The sequence below is a fragment of the Gekko japonicus genome, unplaced genomic scaffold, assembly GCF_001447785.1.
Source record: "Gekko japonicus isolate JY-2015 unplaced genomic scaffold, Gekko_japonicus_V1.1 scaffold1079, whole genome shotgun sequence".
Classification (NCBI taxonomy): Eukaryota; Metazoa; Chordata; class Lepidosauria; order Squamata; family Gekkonidae; genus Gekko; species Gekko japonicus.
The window spans coordinates 377,269-404,851 of record NW_015173705.1 but is presented as its reverse complement, the minus strand read 5'-3'; the positions used below and the strand labels follow the sequence as shown (position 1 = coordinate 404,851).

General features: G+C 44.5%; 1 protein-coding gene across 1 annotated transcript in view; it reads right to left on the bottom strand.

Moving 5' to 3' along the window:
• Positions 1-18,229: 18,229 nt before the first annotated feature.
• Positions 18,230-27,583, bottom strand: part of SCP2 (sterol carrier protein 2) — a 35,833-nt gene continuing 26,479 nt past the window's right edge. Inside the window, exons 14-16 of the mRNA XM_015423280.1 lie at positions 25,004-25,133; positions 20,941-21,020; positions 18,230-19,073 (exon numbers count right to left, since the gene is read on the bottom strand). Of these exons, the coding sequence (XP_015278766.1) occupies positions 18,978-19,073; positions 20,941-21,020; positions 25,004-25,133 (306 nt within the window). The 3' untranslated portion in view covers positions 18,230-18,977. The remainder of the gene's footprint in view (positions 19,074-20,940; positions 21,021-25,003; positions 25,134-27,583) is intronic.

The window sequence follows — 27,583 nt, the reverse complement described above, 5'->3', positions numbered from 1 at the left end:
AATCTCCAAGTGCTTCTCAATTCCATGTGAATATAAAGTGCTGCTGTTTCCTCCTTCCCTGCACCCCATCTTGGCTTCCTTTCACTGGAACAGAGCCACCTTTGGACCATGAGCTATTCCCAGAAGCCAATGAGGGAAGTGTGCATTTGCACTGAACAAATTGGCTGCTTTATGTAAAATGATTCAGATCTAGGTTTTATTCTGCATTCCCCACACTCAGCCTCTACAGTCTGCACTCTGTGACCCCAAGGACCACACAGAACAATGCCATAAGAAAACAGAACTTTTTCTGGACCAGAAATGTGCTGTGATTTCAGAGGATGACAGAACTTTTTATTTTTTATTTCCAGTGTGTTGCTCTAAAAAAAAAAAGATTATGGGAAAAGCCAGAAGTTTGGAGCCAAATGAACCCCCCCCCCACTTACCTTTTATTTTTAATTTCAGGAGCATGTATCAAAGACACAAAACATGGAAACAGTCTTCCTAGTACTTGGTCTTCACTTTGAAAAGTGTTCTCAAGCTTGTTGAACCCAAGCACTCTTTATTCATAGATTCATAAAATGTTAGAGTTGGAAGGGACCTTGCAGGTCATCTAGTCCAACCCCCTGCACTCTGCAGGAGCATAGCTGAAAGATAGCCCTACACAGGGCTTTTTTTTGTAGAAAAGGCCCAGCAGGAACTCATTAGCATAATAGGCCACACCCAACAGTTGAAACTCATTAGCATATCAGGCCACACCCTGACACCACAGCTCATTAGCATATTAGGCCGCAGCCCTGTGTTGCCAGAAGTGTGGGCAACCAGCCACACCCACCTTTTGCTTCTTATTCTGTTTACCTTGTTTGTTGTCAAAACCCAGGGCTTTTTTTTGTAGCAGGGACTCCTTTGCCTACTGTAGCCAATCCTAATGAGTTTCTGCTGTTGGGTGTGGCCTATTATGCTAATAAGTTCCTGCTGGGTGTGGCCAACTCAGGAGCCAGCCAGAACTCCGTTCCTGTGCGTTCCTGCCCAAAAATAGCCCTGGCCCTACATACCTACAACATACCCGAAAGATGGTTGTCCAGTCACTCGAAAACGTCCAGCGAAGGAGCATCCACCACCTCCCGAGGCAGACTGTTCCACTGCTCAACCACTCTTACAGTTAGGAAGTTCAAACTCTTCTACTTCCCTCCTGTCAACCTAGTACCAACTATCTGTGGGATGGAGAGAGTTTGTGCGCCCAGAGGCATAAAGGGGAGTGAAGGTACAGAATGAAACAACCAGACAACAGGTGCTTGGGAAATAAATACCATGAAAAATCAGGGCCAAGGTCCAGGTGGTGGCAATCTTACATAAAGGCAGGGAAGGGCAGGCAAGGTTCTTGGGACCACCCGCCACCCTGCCTCCCCTGACATGATCGCCCGCATGCAGAGGGAGGGGTTCTCCTGTAGACCCTGGACCCACCCACCATTCTGGCCACCGACTGCATGGCCACTGCCTGCTGGGCCCCCCCAGCTCTGGAGCCCACAAAGGCAGCAATGGGGTAAGTCCCAGCTACATCATGTGGCAGTTTTCAAATGTAACCCACTGCTGTGCATAAGCAGCATTGGGCAAATATTTTCTGGGAGGCTTTCCCTTTCCTACTTATTGCATTCTCATTATCAGCCACATTCCCTTTCCCAGCTCTATTACTCAACTACTTGAGTAGGAAGGCAAATTGTGCGAGGATGGCTGCTAGCTCGAAACATCCATGCTGACTGTTTGTCTTTCTCCTGTGCAGGTACTTAAGGCCTGGGCATGGCTGTGGGATACAAGCTCTTGGTCATAGCCGAAAGACAGCAGGAAGATCTGGCGTGGGGGAATCTGCTCGGCATTTAGATGCCTTCAACCCTTCCTTCTCCTGTTCAGTTATTTTTGTATTATGGTACTTCATTTCTTTGCTACAAATTAAATGTCTCCCCGAACATCATGCAGACTTAGGAAGCACTGGGGATCAAGGTGGAATTGATACCAGTCATTCCTGAGACTCTGGCGAATACCAAAAACCATTAGTGAATATAAAAACCAGTGCATAATCAAATGTTCATTTGCCTCAAAACTGTCTTTCATTTCATCCTTTTGCCATGATGAAGCTTTCAGGGATTTGACTTCAAACTGCTGGATTTTCTGCTGAAACTTCGTTTCTTGTTGCTAGTGCTGCAAACACCACCTTGCGGTTTCTCTCCAAGGAAGCAGTGGGCCACTTCAAACACCAGCATTATGTGCACCCCTCTTATTTTGAGTGGTGAGAACTTCCAGGGGCTAGTGCTTCCCCAGGCTGGCTCCCTTTGGAGGAGAGACCACTGGAAATTCATTGTGATTTTGTAGTATTTATTTTAAGAAATATACAGATGGAGCACACAGAGGCAGAGGCACGCCTACAGGGCAGCAGAGCAGACCCCGTAGATCCCCACAAAGTGAGAGCCTGCAACCTTAGGGTTGCCAACTATTGTATACCAAGCAAGACTCCACACGGGGTCGAGCTCACACGTGGCCGGCTGAGCTTCACTTCCAACAACAATAGAAACAGAGGATCCGAGGACTCGCCAATCGGCCAGTCCAGATCCTAAAGGAAACCAGTGAGTGAAAGTAGTATTTTTTATACCCTATCATGGGAGTGGGTGGGTGTGTTGGGTGTGGTTTGAACAAGAACATAAGCGGGCCGTGGGACCCGCAAGTTATCTCAAGTTCTCCATTTAACTCATAAAGTATGAGCTGAAATCACTATGCTATGCCTCAGTCTCGGTACTTTATACTGGCAACGAAGGTGGGATCCCGATGAGCGAGCCAGACTCCAACGCAGACACGAGCACCACACCATGCTCCGACCACCAAGACACTGTGCCCCGCATCGCTGCCCACAGGTCCAGCACCGCAATGCGCACCGATTCTCCGGTCACCGCGCCCCGCACTGCTCCAGGCAACCCTCTGCCATGTGCTGCCTCCCGAGTCATGGCTGCCGCTCCGGGTAACCTCCCCAAATTCGATGCCATGCATCCTGAGCAGTGGGAAACATGGCTTGAGCACCTCGAGTACTATGTCGACTTCCACAACATCACGGACGAGGGTAAGAAGAAAGCCCTAATGCTCAGCTCATGCAGAATAGAGACGCTCCGGCTACTGAAAGATCTGCTAGCCCCAAAATCTCCTAAAGAGACCACTTATGCAGAACTGGAAAAGGCGCTCATCGACCACTTCGCACCGAAACCAACCAAAATGGCACATCACTTGGACTTCTTTGCGCGCCTCCAGGGTCCCGACGAAACTGCAACCAACTTCCTGGAGGGCTTTTGCCGGGCGGCCACCCGATATGAATTCCCCAGGCTTGGCAACACACTACTGAACCAGTTCGTGGTAGGCCTACAGGAGCCCAAGCTACGCTGCAAGCTCGCTAGCCACGAGAACTTGAAACTGGACCAGGCCCTATGGGAAGCCACGGCATGTGAGAAGTCACAATCAAAAATGCTGCGGCCATACAGCACACCTCACAAGTGCATCCCCAGTCTCCGACATCTTGGACTAGGAGAAAATCATGCAGGTACGGGGCCCCGCTTAACAGAATCTGCGGCCACTGGCAGCAACGACCTCACATCCCGAGAAGCCCATCACCCAGGCCTCTTGCGCCAGCTGCGGGGAGGCGCATGAAAGGATGCCATTTCCGAGACGCCATATGCCGGTCCTGTAGCAAACAAGGACGCATCGCCTGGGCCTGCCGCTCCAGAGGGACGCGACGGAAGACATCCACCCACCATGAGGACCTGCATACCCTTACCATCAACCAGCATCAGATACTGAACTTGCCCCAGACGCCCCCCCAAAAATGCATGTTACCCTATTAATAGAGGGGTCCCCCTGTAAGATGGAATTGGACACGGGGTCATCATTTTCGATAATCTCTGCGGAAACCCTGCAGAAGCTCTGCCCTCGGGGGGGGGACCCCTCCTTCAGCAGCCCCGGGGCCTGACACTGCGGGACTTCCAAAAGAACCTGGTGGCCATGGGGGGGCAAGTTCAGGGTGCAGTACTTTGATGGACTCTTAGAATTGCTGGTGGTAGAAGGGACGCTCATGAGCCTCCTGGAACTCTCGTGGTTCAGCCCACTGGGTTTTGGGGTGACGGGCGTAAACCACGTACGGCCGCAGAACTTTAACTCAGTCTGCGATGAGTTTCCAAGGGTGTTCGATAGCATGCTCGGCCGCTACTCTGGACCCCCGGTTGCCCTTGAACTAGACCCCACGGTGAGGCCCATCCGGATGGAGGCCAGGCAGCCCCCGTTCACACTATGGCCCAAGATCGAGGCCAAGCTTGACTGCCTCGTGGAACAGGGGGTGCTAGAACCCCTGCTATATGCCCAGTGGGAAACCCCCAGTGTCACCCCTATAAAGCTCAATGGGGATGTCAGAATTTGTGCCGACTATAAGTGTACAATTAACAAGGCACTCCAGGACCACACGTACCAGGTACCGGTGGTCAGTCATGTCTTGGCATATCTGGCAGAGGCACGAGTTTTCGGGAAACTGGACATGGCTCAAGCATACCAACAGCTGCCGGTGGACGAAGCCACTGCTGAGGCCCAAACTATAGTGACCCATAGGGGGGCTTTCAGAGTTAGACAACTTCAATTCAGGGTGAGCGTGGCACCAGGGATTTTCCATAACCTCATGGATAGTCTCCTCAAAGGCATCGCAGGAGTCCAGAAATTCTTTGATGATGTTTTGATAGCGGTGCCAGGCTCTGAGACCTTCGTGGCCCAGCTCCGGACGGTGCTCCAGCGCTTCAACGACGCCGGCCTGAAGGTGAAGTGCAAAAAGTGCCTACTGGGGGTGCTGCAGATGGGATTCTTGGGGTTTGCTGTGGATGCCCAGGGAACCCACCCCACTCAGGACAAGATTCGTGCCATTGTGGATGCGCCCCCGCCCTCTTCCAAGGCGGAACTACAAGCCTTTTTAGGACTTTTAAATTTTTACCATTCATTCCTGCCCCACAAGGCCACTGTAGCAGAGACACTTCACCGCCTCCCTGATAAGCATGCTCCCTGGGTCTGGGGTCCCAAACACGCAGCCACCTTCTAGGCGGTCAAGAAACTCTTGTCCTCCAGCGCCGTCCTCACCCACTTCGATGAGGCCCTGTCGGTGGTGTTGGCTTGCGATGCTTCTCCGTACGGGGTGGGGGCAGTCCTGGGACACAGGTTGGCAGATGGTCGCGAGGTCCCCATCGCCTATTACTCTCGCACCTTATCGGCGGCAGAACGCAATTACGTCCAAATTGATAAAGAGGCCCTAGTGATCATCACTGGCGTGAAAAAAAATCATGACTATCTCTATGGCCGGGCCTTTACGGTGGTGACTGACCACAACCCCCTCTTGGGCCTGCTTGCCCTGGACTGCCAGACCCCGCAGATGCTGTCCCCTAGGGTGCTGTGCTGGTCCATCTTCCTGGCAGGGTACCAATATGAGAAGAAGAAGAAGAGGAGATTGGATTTATACCCCACCGTTCACTACCCAAAGGTGTCTCAGAGCGGCTTACAAACTCCTTTCCCTTCCCCTCCCCACAACAGACACCTTGTGAGGTAGGTGGGGCTGAGAGAGCTCTGACAGAAACTGCTCTTTTTCAAGAACAGTTGTGCCAGAATTATGGCTTGCCCAAGGTCATCCAGCCAGGTGCAAGTTGAGGAGTGGGGAATCAAACCCGGTTCTCCCAGTTTAGAGTCCGCGCACTTAACCACTACACCAAACTACACCAATATGAGCTCATCCACTGCCCCGGCAAAGCGATGGGCCACGCCAATGCCCTGAGCCGTCTCTCATTGCCTTCCTTTGATCCCGACCTGGCCCTGGCACACCACATCGCCCTGCTGGAGGCCCTGCCCGACCGGCTGGTCTGGGTGGCGGAGGTGCCATACCACACAGCCAAGGATTGCCTCCTCTCCCAGGTCCTGGGCTGGGTGGGGAGGGGGTGGCCTACAGGGCAGGTGGGACTGGAGTTCATGGCACTCTCATCTCATAAGGACGAGTTGTCCTCCCACAAGGGGTGCCTACTGCGGGGCAGACGGATGGCAGTACCCAAATCTCTGCAAAATAGAGTACTTACCACCCTACATGAGAACAACCCGGGAATAGTCAGAATGAAAGCCCTGGCCAGGAGCTATGTGTGGTGGCCGGGGTTGGACAGTGAAATCAAAGAGAAAGGGAAGCATTGCCAGAAATGTCAGAAGTCAAAACTAGAGCCACCGAAAGCCCTGGTGTGGCCATGAGAGTCGTCCCACAAGCCTTGGGCATGACTACATTTGGACTTTGCAGGCCCTTTCCAGGGACAGATCTTCTTTATATTAGTAGATGCTTACACTAAATGGCTGGAGGTGGTGCCAGTCCCGTCCATGTCCTCCCGTTCAGCCATCCATGCAATGTGGTGGATTTTTAGCTCCCATGGTATCCCTGACTCCTTGGTATCTGACAGCAGCACAGCCTTCACCTCCACGGAGTTTCGGGAGTTTGTGCAATACTATGGCATAAGGCACATATGGTCTGCTCCCTTTCACCCGGCAACTAACGGCCAGACAGAGCGCATGGTCAGAACCATGAAAGAGGCCCTGCACCACATGGATCAGGGGGACTGGGACTACAAGCTGGCCACCTTCCTATTTGGCCAGCGCATGGCCCCCCACACCACCACCGGCCGCAGTCCAGCTGAACTCCTTATGGGCCAGCGCCTGATGAATCAGCTGGACCGCCTCTATCCAGACAGGGCCCCAGAACACAGCACATCCCCAGAAGATCAGGAGGCCCCACGAGGGTTCTTCCCAGGGGACCCCGTGTATGCCCGGAACTATGCACAGAGTTCTGCATGGACTCCAGCCAGAGTTGTCAAGGTGACAGGGCCGCTCTCCTACGAGGTCTCCACTTGTCCCGAAAAGCTATACAGACGAGCTGTACAGGGAGCTGTACAGACGAGATGGTCTCCACTTGTCCCGAGAAGGAACCAGGCTGCTGGCGCTTAAAATCAAAAAGGTGGCAAAGCAGTTTTTAAACTGAATATTGGGGGAAAGCCGACAGGAGATGAAAAGTCTCCGGTTCGGGTTGGCTCATCTCAGAGAGATGAGGGGGTACCTGTTGCTTTTCTACAGGGAGGTGGATTGAAATTGTCCACTGAGACCATGGCTAGTGACGTGGACTGCCTGACAAGGTCTCTACATAGCAAGAGGAAGGTTGCAGGCTTAACTTGTATGGGAAATTATAGCTGTTTCTATACAAATGCTAGAAGTATCAGAGGTACATAAGAACATAAGAGACGCCAATGTTGGATCAGGCCAAAGGCCCATCCAGTCCAACACTCTGTGTCACACAGTGGCCAGAAATACCAGTGCCATCAGGAGGTCCACCAGTGGGGCCAGGACATTAGAAGCCCTCCCACTGTTGACCCCCCCCCTAACAAAACCCACATAAATACCAAGGGTTTAAAAGGGGGATTATATTTATTTATTTTAAAAGAATTATGAAGCCAGAATGCCAGCAGGGGGTTGGGGGCTATCCAGTGTTTTGCACGGAGTGTCACATGTATGACTATCTGCCCACTGGGCAGAAGTCTTGGGTGTGTCCTCGGTGCAAGGAGCTCCTGGTTCTCAGGGAACGTGTGTGCTCCCTTGAGGCCAAGGTGGCTGACCTGGAGAAGCAGAGACAGTCAGCTAGGCACACAGAAAAGACTCTCGGGGACTTGTTAGCTTCGTCCCACTCTGGATCTGGCAGCCCCGCTGCTGTCAGGGAGCATGAGGGTCTAGGGGAAACAGGGCACCATGCTGAGGATAAGGGGAATGTGCCCTCAGAAGGGACCTCTTCCCCAGCTGGTGAGCGGCTCTCCTTTTGCACCAAGGAACCATCCCTGAGCAGGGTGGGAGGGGGGCTCTTGGTAGTGGGTGATTCGATCCTTAGGCAGGTAGACAGCTGGGTGGCGAACCCGCGTACTGACCGTATGGTGACTTGCCTGCCTGGTGCGAAGGTAGCGGACATTACGCGTGTTTTAGATAGGCTGGTAGATAGTGCTGGGGAGGAGCCAGTGGTCGTGGTGCATGTCGGCACCAACGATGTGGGGAAATGCAGTCGTGAGGTCCTGGAGGAGAAATTTAGGCTGCTGGGCAGGAAACTTAGGTCCAGGACCTCCAAGGTAGCCTTCTCAGAAGTGTTACCTGTTCCACGCGCAGGGCCGGAGAGACAGGCAGAGATCAGGAGTCTCAATGCGTGGATGAGACGATGGTGTAGGGGGGAAGGGTTCAGGTTTGTTAGGCACTGGGATACTTTTTGGAACAAGAGGGAGCTGTACAGGCGAGACGGTCTCCACTTGTCCCGAGAAGGAACCAGGCTGCTGGCACTTAAAATCAAAAAGGTGGCAGAGCAGCTTTTAAACTGAATATTGGGGGAAAGCCGACAGGAGATGAAAAGTCTCTGGTTCGGGTTGGCTCATCTGAGAGAGGTGAGGGGGTACCGGTTGCTTTTCTACAGGGAGGTGGATTGAAATTGTCCACAGAGGCCATGGCTGGTGACATGGACTGCCGGACAACGACTCGAGATAGCAAGAGGAAGGATGCAGGCTTAACTTGTAAGGGAAATTACAGCTGTTTCTATACAAATGCTAGAAGTGTCCGAGGTAAAATCGGGGAGTTGGAGTGCTTGGTGTCGGAGGGAAAAATAGACATTGTGGGTATTTCTGAAACTTGGTGGGATGAGGAAAATCAGTGGGACACAGTGATTCCCGGTTATATATTATATCGGAAGGATAGGGGGGGAAGGGTTGGAGGTGGGGTAGCTCTGTATGTCAGAGAGGGTATAAAGTCTAGAAAGATTGAGAGGCTAAGTGAATTGGATTCGCTTCTGGAAGTTCTATGGGTTGAAATAGGGGGGCCAAAAGGAAACTTAACACTGGGAGTTTGTTATCGCCCACCAGATCAAAAGATAGAGGAGGATTATAAAATGATGAATGCCTTAAAGATAGCAACTAGACAAAAACACTGTGTAATAATAGGTGATTTTAACTACCCACACATTGATTGGGTCAATATGTGTTCTAGTCGGGAAAAAGAGATTGAGTTTCTAGACACTCTAAATGACTGTGCTATGGAGCAGATGGTCACGGAACCTACCAGGGGAGAGGCGATCCTTGATTTGGTCCTAAGTAACACTCAAGACCTGGTGAGAGATGTAAAAGTGATTGCACCGCTTGGAAACAGTGATCATAATGTTGTTGAGTTCATCATTTGTACAAATAGAGAATTGGCCAAAAAGACTCACACAACCATTTTTAACTTTAAAAGGGGTAATTTCTCTGATATGAGGGGACACGTGGGGAGGAAACTGAAAGGAAAAGTAGAAAGGGTCAAAACAATTGGGGAAGCTTGGGATCTATTTAAAACTACGATCCTAGAAGCTCAAAAAATATATATTCCGCAGGTTAGGAAAGGCACAAACAGGTATAGGAAAAAGCCTGCATGGTTAACAAACAGAGTAATGGAGGCTGTAAAAAGTAAAAAGAATTCCTTTAAGCAGTGGAAAGCTAGTCACAGTGAGGCTGATAAAACGGAACACAGGCTATGGCAAATAAAATGCAAGTCTGAGGTCAGGCAGGCAAAAAGGGAATATGAGGAGCATATAGCAAAAAACGTAAAAACCAACAATAAAACTTTCTTCAAATACATTAGAAACAGGAAACCAGCCAGGGAGGCAGTGGGGCCCTTGGACGACCAAGGGGTAAAAGGAGTATTGAAGGATGATAGGGAAATGGCTGAGAAGCTAAATGCATTTTTTGCCTCCGTCTTCACTGTGGAAGATGAGAAGTGCTTGCCCACTCCAGAACCACTGATTTCAGGAGGGGTGTTGGAAGACCTGAGTCAGATTGAGGTGATGAGAGAGGAGGTCCTAAAACTGATAGACAACTTAAAAACTGAAAAATCACCAGGCCCAGATGGCATACATCCGAGAGTTCTGAAAGAACTCAAATGTGAACTTGTAGATCTCCTGACAAAGATATGTAATCTTTCCTTAAAATCTGCCTCCATTCCTGAGGATTGGAAGGTAGCTAATGTCACTCCCATCTTTAAAAAGGGTTCCAGAGGAGATCCGGGAAATTACAGGCCTGTCAGTCTGACGTCGATACCGGGTAAATTGGTGGAAACCATTATTAAGGAAAGAATTAGTAGGCACATAGATGAACAAAACCTATTGAGGCAGACTCAGCACGGTTTCTGTAAGGGAAGATCTTGTCTCACTAACCTGTTAGTGTTCTTTGAGGGGGTGAACAAACATGTGGACAAGGGGGATCCAATAGATATTGTTTACCTTGACTTCCAGAAAGCTTTTGATAAAGTTCCTCATCAAAGGCTCCTAAGTAAGCTCAAAAATCATGGGATAGAAGGACAAGTCCTTTTATGGATCAAAAACTGGCTAGTTCATAGAAAACAGAGAGTGAGTGTAGGTGGGCAATTTTCTCAGTGGAGGGTGGTAAGCAGTGGGGTACCGCAGGGATCAGTACTTGGTCCACTGCTTTTTAACTTGTTCATTAATGATTTGGAGATGGGAGTAAGCAGTGAAGTGGCTAAATTTGCGGATGATACGAAGTTGTTCAGGGTGGTGAAAACCAGTGAGGATTGTGAGGCACTCCAAAGGGATCTGTCAATTTTGGGCGAGTGGGCGTCAACATGGCAAATGGGGTTCAATGTGGCCAAGTGCAAGGTGATGCACATTGGAGCCAAAAATCCTAACTATAAATACACGTTGATGGGGTCTGAACTGGCAGAGACTGATCAAGAGAGAGATCTTGGAGTTGTAGTAGATAACTCACTGAAAATGTCGAGACAGTGTGTGACTGCAATAAAGAAGGCCAATGCTATGCTGGGGATTATTAGGAAGGGTATTGAAAACAGATCAGCCAATATCATAATGCCCCTATATAAATCAATGGTGCGACCTCATTTGGAATACTGTGTGCAGTTCTGGTCACCACACCTTAAAAAGGATATTATAGCTTTGGAAAAAGTGCAGAAATGGGCAACTCGAATGATAAAAGGGTTGGAACACTTTCCCTATGAGGAAAGGTTAAAGCGCTTAGGGCTCTTTAGCTTGGAGAAACGACAACTGAGGGGTGACATGATTGAGGTTTATAAGATTATGCATGGGATAGAGCAGGTAGAGAAAGAGGTACTTTTCTCCCTTTCTCACAATACAAGAACTCGTGGGCACTCCATGAAATTGCTGAGCGGTTGGGTTAGAACGGATAAAAGGAAGTACTTCTTCACCCAAAGAGTGATTAACACATGGAATTTACTGCCACAGGATGTGGTGGCAGCTACAAGCATGGGCGGCCTCAAAAGGGAATTAGATAAGCATATGGAGCAGAGGTTCATCAGTGGCTATTAGCCACAAGGTATAGATAAGGACTCTAGGGAAAGTGATGCTCTGTCATCTTGGTGCTTGTGGGGGTCAACAGTGGGAGGGCTTCTGATGTCCTGGCCCCACTGCTGGACCTCCTGATGGCACCTGGTGTTTTTGGCCACTGTGTGACAGAGTGTTGGACTGGATGGGCCTTTGGCCTGATCCAACATTGGCGTCTCTTATGTTCTTATGTTCTCCAATGAAGACAGTCAATTATTGAGACGGCACATAGATCAGCTACATCACTGTCTCCTCCCCGCAGACCCGAACCCTGGAGAACCCGAGGTATCCGCTCCAACATGGCCCCGGCCAAGCGCTCTACCTGAAGGTGACAACAATGTAACTGCGGAGCCACCAAACAACCAAGAGCCGTGCAACACACCCACCACAGCAGAGGGCCGAGAGGTAGAAGTGTCTCCACCAGCACTGACAAGACCAGCACCTGAGAACACAGCCCCGGCTCCGGAGGTACGCCACTCCACTAGGGAGCGGCGGAAGCCCCCTTATCTCAGGGACTATGTTTATTAGAGGGGGATCTGGACCTAGGGGTGTTGTATACCAAGCGAGACTGCACACGTGATCGAGCTCACATGAGGCCAACTGAGCTGAGCTTCCGACAACAATAGAAACAGAGTATCTGAGGACTCGCCAATCGGCCAATCCGAATCCTAAAGGGAACCAGTGAGTGAAAGTAGTATTGTGTATAGCCTATCACGGGAGTGTGTGTGTGTTGGGTGTGGTTTGAACAAGAATATAAGTGGGCCGTGGGACCTGCAAGTTATCTCAAGTTCTCCATTTAACGCATAAAGTATGAGCTGAAATCACTACACTATGCCTCAGTAGCAGTCCTTTATACCAACCTCCAGGTAATTTCTGGAGATTTTCTGTGATTACAACTGATCTCCAGGCAACAGTCAATTCACCTTGAGAAAATGGCCGCTGTGGAAAGTGGAATCTAGGGCATTATACCCTGTTGAAGTCCCTCCCCTCTCTAAACCCCACTGCTCTCATGCTCCACCCCCAAATCTCCAGGTATTTCACAGCCTGGAGCTAGCAACCCTATGCACCCCCAAGGTATTTCAACAAACTCCCCACAGAGACTGTCTCTGGTTCATCTTCCAGACTAAAAAATGCTTTTTCTTTGCACAAGCCTATTGAGGGGAGTATAGTCAAGTGTAAAGTAGGATAGGCTGCACCACAGTGATCAGACTCTAAACCTGTTACAATACATTCCTGGCTAAGTTTCAATTGTTTGCAACAAAACAAACTTAGTGCCTCTTAACTCTGACAATGTTCAGGGGGGGAAAGACCATTAAGGTCATGGCCTGACACCTCACCCCCAACTCCACCATTTGAAATCCAGCCTAAGAGTTCTGTAGAAATCTGTGTTGTGTCACTTTGGTTATTCCTAATAAAAGCTATTACATGGATTTTGTTTTTGGCTGAGACAAAAACACTCATCTGTGGAACTCTGCACCCTGAACAGCCTAATTTAAGCAACGTATTCTGTGAACAAGTTTCACATGTGTCTTTTCTGCAGCCAGTAGCCATGTTCATATTACAGTGAACACATATATCCTGCCTGTATGTCTGTTAGTAAGAAAGAACCTACACACAGTCACTGTAGAAATGAAATCAGGGATCAGTACCTGGATAAATGTGGGGTTTGTTTCACATGTTCAGCTGCACATACGCTGATAGTAACATGAGAATTACTCTAGGCCCATTTACAGAATAATCAAGTGTCCACTGTACATGGATTGTATGTGCATTCACTGAAACATGAATCTGTGAATAAGGCTAGAGTCAACATTTAAATCAGAACTACCAACCCCCAGTAGTGGGGACATATGAAGGGAGATTGCATACCTGAAGGTATGCTTTGGCTTTGGGCTTATGTGTAGATAGTTACAGGAGGAGGATGGGAATGAGGCTACCTGGGACTGGCATCAGTGACAGAAAGCAGTTTACTGCTGCCCTCACAGCTACAGTCTGGTGCTGGGCAAATAAAGGTGCCACCCTCTCCACATACAGACAGGCTCAATGAGGTTGCAGGATGGGGAGGGGAGAAACAATAAGGTAACATTCCCATGGCTGCCATTTGAAATCTTGATAGTAGAGAACACATAAGCTTCACAGCTGAAGTGGTTTCCAGCTGCTGCTTGTCTTCTGGCAACAATGAATCACTATAAAAATATTAGTACCCTCTCCCCCTGCAGGTGTTTTGCAACCTCTGAAAGGTTCTGTGAATTTTTTTTGAGAATCTAGGTTTTAAAAGCATAAAGATGTTCCAAGACATTTCTCCTCTTATTTTTTATATAGCATCACTCCTATACAACCCACTCTCAATGCCCAGCTATTATCTGAGTAGGCCACAGAAAATCTATCTACTACACAAGTAAGTAAATAAAGACTGTTCCATGCATTTCAGAACAGAGTGAGGTTGTATTTGTCCCCCTCATATCGATGGTGATCAACTTAGTGTGGAAGACTGTGTAACACAAGCAATACCACCATGCTGGAATCTGAAACTGGCTGATATCCTTGATGAACATTTAACAGCAAGCAAACTGCTTCCGTTCACACACTGTAGGGTACCCTTATAATGTGCTATGGAGAAGCAGGAATTACTCTTCCCAAAAGTGGCTATGGGCAGTTTTACATCAACTGCTCTAGCATAAATTTTAAATGATACACAAAGGTAATTTGGATAATTAAACAATGAGTTGAAGGCTTGAAGCCAAGATTTTAGCTTTTACTGCAGTTGGTCTTTCTAATACTTTGTGAAGTATTGCCAAACTGAGACACAGTCAAAGCCTAGCATCCCTATTATTTGAAGGTGTCACTTTCCAAGAGGATTATGAAGACAACACTTCAAAATTACATGTGGTAAGCCATAGCACTTGCCTGTAGAAGTGCCGCATCTGTTTGCAAGTACTGCCCAAATTGGTTCCATGTCACACAGGATTTGTTTTTTGTGTGTCTTCCACATATGGGAATCTTACTTGCTTCAGATGGATATAAAGTGCCAATTTGGGTGTCAATAAGGGAAAATCAACTATTAGCTGCCACACATGTTGAAAGAAGAAACCTGGACCTTAGATCTTTTCATATTTTCTGTGGGATGAGGAATATGCCATTACTAAGTCTGTCCACAAGAAATTGTCAGGCTCATTTGGTAAGCTCTCATACTTTTCCTGCTGAACAAAGTTTGAGTCCAGAGGCACCTTTAAGACCAACAAAGTTTAGAAGGGGGGGAAGAGGGGGGGGAGGAGATTGGATTTATACCCCACCCTTAGAGTCTCAGAGCAATTTACAAACGCCTTTCACTTCACAACAGACATCCGGTGAGGTAGGTGGGGCTGAGAGAGCTCTGAGAGAACTGTTGTTTCAAGAACAGCTGTGCCAGAACCATGGCTTGCCCAAGGTCATCCAGCAACTGTAAGTGGAGGAGTAGGGAATCAAACCCAGTGCTCCCAGATTAGAGTCCGCGCACTTAACCACTACACCAAACTGGTTCTCAAGATATAAGCTTTCACTTGCAAGCACACTTCATAATTCTTCCCTCATAAAATATATATAGTGAGGATGGATAGAAAATAGCTATGCAGTCAGAAGAAAACAGCACCTCACCTCAGGCTTTTTTAATGCTCCACTATCCTAAACCTACCTATCTTGAAAGAATGGACTGCCATTGGCCAACTCTGCAACGATTAAGCCTGCAGACCTATGCACACTTACCTGTAAGATCCATTCATATGCCACAGGAGTTAACCTTTAAGGACATACGCACAGGGTAGTACTGCTCAATTCTTTGGCCTTCATTACTTCAGCTCTACTAAATGTAATTATTTTCATTAGTTATAAAAGTCTGATGAGTGCACATGCCCTTCATTGCCATTTGCAGGTATGAAAGGTGCCTGAAACTTGGTATGAACTAATGGTGTAGTAGCCATTTAATAAAATGAAATCAGTTTCCTTAGGGCTGATTTACATATGCATGTTCAGCACTTGCTGACAGTGACATCAAACTGATTACACTATCAAGTAAGGTGACTCCCATCAATTAGAATTCTTTCACGTTTCATCAATACTTCTCTACTCATAAGTATCCTACAGGACACATGTTTTTAAGCACTTACATATCAACTTTGTACCTTAGTTCTAGGCATCCACCTTAGAGTCATGTGCAAGATGCCAACAGAAGATAAAAGAGGTGGTGATTTTGCCCAATCCCGTATCCTTAATGGCAACCCAATTCCCTTAATGTGGTGCATCTTACCCTCAGATAGGAGTTTCAAGATAAGCAACACATTACCAGAGGGGAGGGAAAGGAAAGATCCACTGTGATGACAACTGCTGACAGTGAGATAATCAGCACCATATTTATCTATTAAATGCAAAGAAGTGGAGGCTCAATCCTTTCCCGATTGCTACCTTGTAACTCTAAAAAGGAACATTGATGTTTCTGAGATACAGGCATTCATCTCAATTGGCATGCTACACATGTATTCTCTACTCATATATTTAAACCCAAGTGTTTAAATGTGGTGTCAAGACCATGATTACTTACCATGAGTAGTCAATGGACTAGATTGGAGTACAATCTTTGTTGCTTACATGCTCCATTTGAATGTATCTGCACATCTGTTTCTAATTTAATGTTATATAGGCTGCTATCAAGTACACAATCAAGCATACTTCTCTTCCACGATGTTTATAATTCTGTAACACAAAGGCATTTGAGACTGATCTCTCATGTACTACACCTGTCAGAGAAGCAGCAGGGAAATGTTTTTAGCAGTAGGATTACTAGAAAAGGATATATGTAGAAATGCTTTTGGATACTAAAGACATGAATAGACCAACATTTATGTGACATTTAACCTCCCTTGGCTGTGATTTAGAACAGAAGGGGAAAAATTAATTTATTTCAGGGTTTGTTGCAGTTTCAGACTCCAGCAGAATACCCACAAATTGTCACACATAAGTTTTCTTTATCTACAGAACCAGTGTGTAGGTTAATATATAGATGAGCAGTCTCTGTAGGAGTGTATGTTGTATGCATATTAATGTTATCTGATATTACTAAAATGCAACTCCTATGAACTCTTATTTATAGCTAAATAAGAACATAAGAGAAGCCAATGTTGGATCAGGCCAATGGCCCATCCAGTCCAACACTCTGCCACACAGTGGCCAAAAATACAAGATGCCATCAGGAGATCCAGCAGTGGGGCCAGGACACTAGACGCCCCCCCACCGTTGCCCCCCCCCAGGCACCAAGAATAAAGTGCATCACTTGCACCAGACTGAGAGATCCTATCTATACCTTGTGGCTAATAGCCACCAATGGGCCTCTGCTCTATATGTTTAATCTAATTTCCTCTTGAAGCCATCCATGCTTGAAGCCACCTCCACCTCCTGTGGCAGTGAATTCCATGTGTTAAATCACTCTTTGAGTGAAGAACTTCCTTTTATCTGTTCTAACCCGACTGCTCAGCAATTTCATTGAGTGCCCACGAGTTCTTGTATTGTGAGAAAGGGAGAAATGTACTTCTTTCTCTACCTGCTCTATCCCATGCATAATCTTATAAACCTCGACCATGTCACACCTCAGCCGTCGTTTCTCCAAGCTAAAGAGCCCCAAGCGTTTTAACCTTTCTTCATAGGGAAAGTGTTCCAACCCTTTTATCATTCTAGTTGCCCTTTTCTGCACTTTTTCCAATGCTATAATATCCTTTTTGAGTGTGCTGACTAGAACTGTACACAGTACTCCAAATGAGTAAACAATATGTATTGGGTCCCCCTTGTCCACATGTTTGTTCACCCCCTCAAAGAACACTAACAGGTTAGTGAGACAAGATCTTCCCTTACAGAACCCATGCTGAATCTGCCTCAATAGGTTTTGTTCATCAATGTGCCTACTAATTCTTTCCTTAATAACGGTTTCCACCAACGTACCCGGTATTTACGTCAGACTGACTGGCCTGTAATTTCCCAGATCTTCTCTGGAATCCTTTTTAAAGATGGAGGTGACATTAGCTACCTTCCAGTCCTCAGGAATGGAGGCAGATTTTAATGAAAGTTTACATATTTTCGTAATTTGAGTTCTTTCAGAACTCTCAGATGTATGGCATCCGGGCCTGGTGATTTATTAGTTTTTAAGTTGTCTATCAGTTTTAGGACCTCCTCTCTTGTCACCTCAATCTGATTCAGTCTTTCAACACCCCTCCCAAAATCAGCGGTTCTGGAGTGGGCAAGCATATCTCATCTTCCACAGTGAAGACAGAGGCAAAAAAATGCATTTCGCTTCTCAGCCATTTCCCTATCATCCTTCAGTACTCCTTTTACCCCTTGGTCATCCAAGAGCCCCACTGCCTCCCTGGCTGGTTTCTTGCTTCTAATGTATCTGAAGAAAGCTTTATTGTTGGTCTTTATTTTTTTTTTGCTATATGCTCCTCATATTCCCTTTTTGCCTTCCTGATCACAGACTTGCCTTTTATTTGCCACAGCCTGTGTTCCCTTTTATCAACCTCACTGAGACTAGCTTTCCACCACTTAAAGGAATCCTTTTTACCTTTTACATTTTTACTTTTTGATGGAGGAAGAAAGACCAAACTGAAGAACAACTTTAATTTACTATGAAACTTTCAATCAGTGAATGTTATTTTCCCAACATAGAATGAGTTAAAAAGTATATTAGATAAGAATTTAATAGAGTTTAATCAATTTCTAGAACTCTCTATATAGCATAATTAAATAAATGAAATTTTAAAAGCATTAGTCTTTGCTCTCATAAACTTAATTTCAGGGAATAAGCAGTACAATTTCTTTGCTCTATTAATTAATTTCATTAGTGCACAGATTTGATTTTCATAAGGAAAAGATCTAACTATTAATTTAGAAAGAAGTAAATGGTTGGGATTTCAAAGACGTGCACAGACAGTTCCACATGCCCAAGAGAACTCTCACCAGCTCTCCATGCCAATATAGTGAACCATTTTTGAAATGGAGTACTTTCAAAAGCATTTTCTGACATGGCGGGGGGAATGTACCTGCTCTTTGAAATCTTTGGCCTGTCTAAATTAGCTCTCTGGATCTCAGGCAAAGTAAATAATATTTTACTGAACCACTATGAGAGATTTTTTCAAAACATGAAAAAGAAATATTTAAGAGAAAAAAGTTACACTATCTTTTCCCAATGTTCTTTCTACTTTTTAAAGTTTCACAAAAAATGACAGCACTGATCAATCACTTGTTTTAGAATGTGTTAAACCACTCTAGATGTACCAAAATCATGGTACATCATGCTGGTCTTAACCATTATAAACAGTCATACACTATCCCAACCATTTTGCAGCAGTTTAGACTGATTCATGGAAGGCAATGCCAAAACTGCCGTTAAAACAGAGGCTTCAGGGAAGCTAGAGTTGATCACATGTGTTCAGAAAACCTGTACTGTGCTAATTCCAACACCTAGTTCCAGCCTAGCTCTTAAGAAACTATTTTTCAAGTCTTCATCAAATCCTGAAGTTATAGTGGTTCAAAGTTTAGCTTTTTCCGCCTGAAGCTGTAGGCTCTGTAGTTTCATAGCCATGCCCATGTTCCCAGAAATCTTCAATTTGCCTTGAAAGAAAGCCTAGAGGAAACAAAAAGGGAGTGGGATTAGGGTTTTTTGGTATCAATGCTTTTCATTGTTCCTGGCGAACAATCATCTTCTTAAACTGTTTCTTTCACAACTAAAGGAAAATTAATTCAGAAGGCTATCACAAAAGTGACTGCTTCTTATGTCTGAAGTTTTATAATGGATTATAAAATGCATGTAACTTTCTACTATCATCCGGGTATATAAAAAGCAAATACTTCTATATGAAATATGTATCATTTTGTATACTATGAGGTACTACATAAATGGCTTTACAGATTTTTTTTTCATGTGCACTAGCTATTTTGGACCGTATTGCTTACGTATCTGAACAAAGATTCCCTTTCTAACACTGCCACAAACAATCAAATGTACCCCAAAGTGTTCCTTTTTTTTCCTTACTATTTTCCTCTCACAATCCCATTTCTAAAGAGAATTTTGTTTTTTGTTTTTTAAACAATTTTATTATTTGGATATATTTAACAAAAACCACATTACAATTATATATTTCCAATTTCATCCCATATATCCCTTTTTCCTCCCTCCTTCCCCCCCTTTGTTGGCCTCCCGCAATGCTCCATCCTTTTACAATATCCAGTTTTACTTCCTCCTCTTACATTGTTCAATTTTATCAAAATTATAATCCCTCTTCTCTATTTTTATTTCATAATCTCTTATCCAAGTAACCTTATCTATTTAATATTTCATCATTCATTTAATTGCCTTCCATTTTCAATAACTCTCAAAACAAAGCAAATTATTTTTAACATCCCGATTATTTTCCATATATTCTTTAAAGTCTTTCCAGTCTTCAAAAAATTCTTGATCTCCTTTATTATTCAATTTCCTTGTCAGTTTGTCCATTTCAGCCATAAAGAGTACTTTTTTGATCCATTCCCATATCTCTGGCACTCTATCTTGTTTCCAAAATTGCGCATACGTCATTCTGGCAGTCGTAATCAAATACCATAACAGTGTTCTTTTAGCTACATTCACTTCTTCCATCTTAAGTCCTAAAAGTAATATTTCTGGGGTTTTTTTTAAAGTACATTTCAATATTTTTTGCATTTCACTATGGACTTCTGTCCAAAATTTCTCAGCTTTATCACAAGTCCCCATTTCCAAAGAGAATTTTGGAGTCCTGAGTCTTTCCCTGAGCAACTGGGTTTTTAAAAAGTCTGTCTATACATTTATATGTTCCGCAAGTGAACCTTCCTCTGTACCGTCTCCAGGGCCGGCTCACTCACTAGGCGATCGCCTAGAGCAGGCCGGCCCTTAGGGGCGCCAAACTGCACCCAGCCCCGTACTCTGAGAGTTTCTTGATTATTTGTGTTTTCATTCTTCCTAAGATGCATTTATTTTTAACAAATGGCAGACGCGGGGGGGGGGGGGGGCCAAAAGGGATCCCCGCCTAGGGGGCAAAAAAAGCTGGGGCCGGCCCTGACCGTCTCTGTACTGATTGCTTTGGATCTTGTTTTATTTGTTATGATACGTTGTAAGTCACCCTGAGACCGCTTGCGGGGTACGGCGGGGCAGAACTTTCAAAAATAAATAAGTATCTCAAAACCCAGGTCTCGTTGTTCCAGAGTGATTACTGATGGCTGAGGAGAACTTTGCTTTTGTTTCTTCAGTCAAATAATAAAAGCCATTCAAAAAAAGGCCATTTTTGCACAACAAAGTAGCCTTCAGTTGTCAACTTTAGCTCTGATGTTGTGAGCAGGTGTTCAACAGTACTCCAAAACTAGCAAATAGCTATCAGTGCTGTAGTCCAAACAACTTGGAAGGGAAAGAAAGGAACATGGTTTCTTTAATTCACTGTGATAAAACAGCAGAGCACTTATATTTTATTTCTTTTACTCACTGTTTGTGGATTCATCTTCCCAGTCATCATTGCTAACAAATCAGAATCAGCCATTGTAATTGTGCAGTCTGCTTTCTTATCTGTAAGTACCAAAATGGATGACTTTAAGCATTCTAGCTTTAGGACAGGGCCACACTAAAAAGCCACTGGAGAATGAATCCACTATTGCGTCTCCCTTCAACATTTCTTTCAAAAATGCCTTTCACCTTTTTCCTTCCATCCTTCCTCCATGGAGTGCAAGGCAGCATACAATCAATCCTCCATTTTTTCACAGCAACTTTGTGAGGTAGATTAGGATAAGAGAGAGTGACTTGACCAAAGTCACCAAGTGAAATACATGACAGCATGAAGATTTGAATCTGGGTCTCCCTAGTGCTAGTTCAATATTACACCATGGACTCTGAGGGGAAGACACAACTGGATTGGTACATGGGCTGTGTGTTAACCTTCTTTTTTTCTGCCATTTCCCTCAGTGTAAATGCCTCAGTCCAAACCCAATTCAACCCTCCTCCTGCCCTATCCTTGCAGCTGTTCATAAAACAAATCTGAGAGAGAAATGGGAGATGCAACCATGGATTTGATTTCCAGTGACTCACATAGTTGGGCCTCAGAATCTTAACAACAGAGGGTTGGATTCTATGACTGGAAGGAGTTCACCTGGCATTCCCAAAAAGCTGCTCCTGGTGGCCTGGGATCCTTAGGACATAGGTGGGATGCAGTACATGGTGGGTACAAAAAGAAGGGTGAGTTTCTGACCCCTTCTGTGTAAAGGAAGGGGGTTATTTCTGCCAATTTTCCCTGAAGATGCAGTCCCCTCACTCATACAGCTTGGGCACCACAGCTTGGGTGGGCAAAGATGATGGCAAGAAAAACAGGAAGGATAATTCTTCTGAAGTCCTTCCATTCACAGTTTGTAGGATACAGTTCTCAGAGAACAGCAGCAATTGTTTAAGGGGGCACTGCATATTTGGATATATTCTGCTACTTATTTCAGTGGGATTAGGCAAAAATCAAGTTTCAAAGCATATGTTTTTGTGAGGGTCAGAATGATAAAGGATAACCTCCATTACAGTCATAGAGTTAGTTACTGAGCCAAGGGATCCTTTAAGCAGGTACTAATATCATTTGAGCTCAGTACTGTCCATTTTTTGTCCACTCTACTAATGAGAGCCATATTTCTACATTCAACAGTAGCCTTGAATGGCTCTTCTGCCTAGAGTGGTTCAAACCAAATTCAAGTGCCAAAAAACTTGCAAGAAAATAAGAAGCTGGCTTGTAGCTCTTTTGAAGTATTTGTAATATCCAACTTTGCTCAAAGGGCCACCTAATTTTTGCCAAGGCTCTGTTCTAGTTCTGTCTAGGACTAGCTCATAGCAAGCTGGCAAGGAAAGCAAACTAAAACGTTCTGAATGTGACGATACAGAGAAAAAGAGAGAAGGGCCTGTGTTTAATACTTTAAGAAAACTGCATTCAGTCACTCACAGATCAGAGAATATTCACATGGAACTAGCTAGAAAGTTAGTTAACTTTGGGGGTGTCAACTTAGTTAACTTTGAGATGCTGACTTGTGGCTCCAAAGCCTTGCAAATAAACTACGCCAAATCCAAAGTTCTGGTATTCAGGAAAAGACCTAAGAAATCCAGATGGAGTATCCTTGGTACACCAATCGAGCAATGCAGTACATATAAATACTTAGGCATAACCTTCTCTGAGACCCTTTCCTGGCGGCCCCATATTATACAACTGAAGATTGCAGCTATGAGTAACTTAGGGGCTTTGTTGAAGTTTTATTTCTCCAGGGGTGGTGGTATGATTGATCCGGTTGTCAAGGTCTTTGTAAGTAAGATAACGGCTGCAATGTTGTATGGGGTAGAGATTTGGGGTTGGAATGAGTCGATGCTAACCCTGATTGAAACTGCAAAATTATTTCATGAGACGGATTTTGGTTTTGCCTAAAGGTTCACCTGTGGCACTGATGAGGATAGAATTGGGTATGGCATCGCTGAAAGCCAGGGCAAATGTAAGAATTCTTTCCTACTGGAGGAAATGTCAGGAACGACCCCAGGACATCCTAGGGGTCCAAAGTTTTGGATTATTGTTGAAATCTTCCAAAAGTTTAAATGACTATCTGTCTTCTATCCTACAGGAATACTCAATTCCGGATGACCTAATGGGTTTAGCGGATAATGATAATCAAAAGTCCAAATTGAAGGAATGGGTATTTCATAAGGACGGCCTTTTGAACCTTCATGCGGCGGCAAGTTGCCGAACGGCCCCTCTGTTTAAGATCTTTAAAAGAGATCACTGTAGGACTGGCTATTTAAACTAACCAATCTTGACCTAAGAAGGGCATTTTACAGCCCTCAGATTCCATGCCATTCCTTCAATGGTCTGTTGGTCGTTTTATGGGTTTACCTGTTGCCTTAAGAATCTGTCAATGTGGTTTGGGCGAAGTGGATGATATTGAGCACTATTTACTGAGATGCTCATGGCACGAATCACTTAGGCAGAGATTTATATACCCTATTTTACCTTTGCACAATGGATTCTCAAAACAAGAGTTGGTTGTTTTTTTGCTCTCTGATATGGATGTGTATGTTACCAGCAGAATGTCCCTGTTTGTTTTGGCGGCAAAAAAGATAAGATTAAGGCTAGGATTCAGTGCAAGTTAGTGAAGGGATAACTTAATGTGATGTATAAGGATTGTGTTTGTTTTTATATTTTGTTATGGCCAATGGCTAATGCAATAAACTTGATGATGATGATGATGACTTGTGGCTCCAAAAAACCCTGCAAATATCCACCTGTTCTACACACAGAGACTGTATACATTTCATCAGTCATAATACACATAATTATATTATACCCTGCTTCTCTTCTGTAGAACCCAAGGCAACATCTATATGGTTCTCAGAAGATTCCCGTTCAGGTACTAACCAGATCCAGACCTGCTTAGCTTAAGTAATGTTGCTAGATCGTATGCCTTCAGACCATAACCTGGTTAGAAGTCTAGAAAATCTTTAAAGCATTCCATTTCTAAAACAGGATTTTTTAAATAGGCAGATCTCTATCTCTGTATTGCTGCTCTTTAATCAAGTGTGTTGCATAAACACTTTCTCATTATCTTTCACAATATTAATTTCTACCTACTCAGTTGATCCATGTCCAAGGACAAAATGCTGATAAGAGAAGCCACGTTCAGAGTTCAATAGAATACAGGGTAAATTCAGTGGATTATTTCCTTTACTGTAACAGCAGCAGCACACTGTACATATTACTCCCATTCTACAGTCACTCCGTTGGCTGCCCATCAGTAACTGGGCTGGATTCAAGGTATTGGCTATAACATACAAAGCCATTCATGGCCTTGGTCCCTCATATCTGCAGGACCACCTCTCCCCCTAAGCTCTGCCATGACAGCTTTGCTGATCTGATTAGGTCCTTCTGCAGGTGCAAAATCAACAACTTCCTGTACATGTGCATTTTCTGTTGTGGTCCCCACTTTATGGAACAGCTTGCCAGATGAAGACAGGAAAGCTCCCACTCTCCTGGCATTCCACAAATTATGCAAAACTGAATTATTCAGCATCGCATTTTTACAAAGAAAACAGGGCTAGATCACAACAGAAAGGTTCAGGAAGATGCTTTGGTAAAGGATTAGGGACTATGGACTATATACTACTGCATATAGTTCATATTGTCTGTTACTGCAAGCAGGATCCTACTATGTAATTTCTGCACTTCTTAGCATGTCATATTAATGTTTATGCTTTGTCTCAGCTCTGTTTCCAAACTTCTGCAATCCAAATCCCATTGCATTGTTTATTGGATGTCCCATCCTGTTGACTGTATTAACATTACATTATCCGTCTTAAGACTCAATGAGAAGGGCGGTCTATAAACAGTGTAAATGAAATAAATGCATTTGTTGTACAATAAATGTACAAAGCACTCTTTAACAAAAGACACTTATATTATGCATCTCAAGATCCTGAAACCTGTATATCTAGATCTTTAATTCTAAAACAAGAGAACACTTTATGGTACAGAAAATAGCACTGACCTGAGTTAACATCCACACAGCCTTTACCATTTTTCACATCAACTATCCAAGTTGCTTCTTTACCCTCAGGGCCATCTTTCACTTTGAAGGCAAATATACCACCAATTTTCTTGACAAACTCCTCTCCATCCTGTAATCATTATGCCACAATGACATATTACAATTAAAACTACATTTGATTTTGTATGGCACAATTACAATAATATAGGTCAACACCTGGTTCTTTGCATCTTGGGAGCTTACCCAACATACTCAGTAGGACTTTTGACATTTTCTTTTTGGAACAGTAACCCACCATCCTCATCATCCTTCCCATGCTACACTGCAAAAACTCACTTTAGTTGGCCATTTTTTAAAGCAAGCCAAAAACCCAAGGGGTGTATGTAACTTAAGTCACATGATGCTCTGGATTATGGTCATTCTGCCTGATTATAAGCAATCTGTTTTAGTGAGTTCAACCTTGTCTGTAAAGCAGGATTAACACTCACTCAAAGGGTCAAATAAAGCATGCAGATAAAATACATGGAAAAGGCTAGCTTGAAACCACTTTAGTGTTATACAGGTTTTCTGTTGATAGCGATTCTCACCACTTCCACATAAGGAAGAATTCAAGTACACAATTTTCATGCTAGCAGTCTGAAGTGGTACAATCCTAGGAAGAATAAGCACCAAGTGCTTTATGTGCATGCACAAACCTGCCCTGCAAATCTCAAAACATAAGTGTCAAAAGAGATGAAGGGATTAAGTGTTGCATCTCATGTTTACCAAGTCCAAAGTCTGAAAGACAGAAGGTATTTAATTTAAAAGGAAAATATACCTGAGATTTTAAAACTATAGGCTTTCCACTATTTTAGCTCTGAAAGGAAAATATTTGGTTTGTGTTTTACTATTTTATCTTTTTCAATCTGTTTGTACAACTTGAAATGCTGCTTTTATTTGTTTCTGTTTTCAACAAAAAAATGTATTATCGGATGCTGCTTAATAGCTTAACTTTTTATGCTTTTTATCAGTACAGGTTTTTAATTATTGATGTGAGCATTATGAGGCTTGAACATTGCACAAGTTATGCATATTTTAAACAAACAACAAATGGAAAATGTTGAACTTTTGTAAAAAAAAAGAAAAGAAAGAAAAGCATAGGGAAGTTCATTTTGCCTTTAAAAATGACACCAACATATCTACGACTCATATTCCTTGTAATCTGAATGGCTGCTCATCAGGAATGCATTTAGAGACCAAGTAATATTTAAGAGTTGAGAAGTCTAACAAGGCAGCTGAAAAAAATCAACAATTGTCCACAACAGCCTAAATGAGAAGGAAATGTTTGCCAGGCCTTTACGCCAAGCAGAGGGCCAGTTCTCATATGACACTTCACCATTTTCATAGTCATGAGCATGCTGGCACTGGTTTTCTTTACACTCACCTCATCCGCAAGAGGACACACTACCTGCTCCCAAGCAGTGCTCCAGCTACCCTGATCTAATAGTGAAGCCTAGTTGGAATACTGCTGTCTGCCTTCCATCTGTTATGAGGATGGTGGTGTTGGACCAAACCAACTCTTCGTCAGTCCTACAATAAATTAGAATTCTTCCCTCTTTTTTCCATCAAGTGGATTCCAAGTGAAATCCATAAAGGATCCTGAATTGTGATTTTAAATTTGGGTTTTCTGTACACTATTTTATGTATTATATTCAGGGCTATTTTGGGGCAGGAACGCACAGGAACGGAGTTCCGGCTGGCTCCCGAGTTGGCCACACCCAGCAGGAACTCATTAGCATAATAGGCCACACCTAACAGCAGAAACTCATTAGGATTGGCTACATTAGGGGTGTGTGGCCTAACATGCAAAGGAGTTCCTGCTACAAAAAAGCCCTGGGTTTTGACAACAAACAAGGTAAACAGAATAACAAGCAAAAGGTGGGTGTGGCTGGATAACCACACTTCTGGTAACATGGGGGTGCGGCCTAATGTGCTAATGAGCTGTGCTGTCAGGGGTGTGGCCTAATAGGCTAATGAGTTTCTGCTGTTGGGTATGGCCTATTATGCTAATGAGTTCCTGCTGGGCTTTTTCTACAAAAAGAGCCCTGATATTAATATTGTAAGCAGCCTTGAGCTCCGTAAGAAAGAAAGGCAGCTAACAAATATTTTAAATAAAATAAATAATAGATAATCCCTTGTAAAAGTGGATTACTTGTAGATGCTTTCAGAGGCATTACTGCCTTTACGGGTAACTGGAACACAAGGAGATGGAAGAGGTTTTTATCATACTTTTTCACATGGAATGGTGAAACATTCCTAAAAATGTAACATCAGAGCCCTCTAGTGGCAAAGCTGAACACCTTCTTCATCACCCTGACCTGTATGTTCAAGACCAGATCACTGGTTTGCCATCTCACAAAGTTTTATGAACAAGAACACCAGTTGCAATACAACATATTTTTAATATTGTGAAGTTCAAACTGTAGTCCAGAGTCCTATGCCAGGATCTGCTACGAGGCGAAGTGAGGCAGTGGCCCTGGGCAGGTGGCAGCCTTGGCCTCCTCTGCTATCTCACCCTTGCCTCCTTGTATTGCCCCTGCC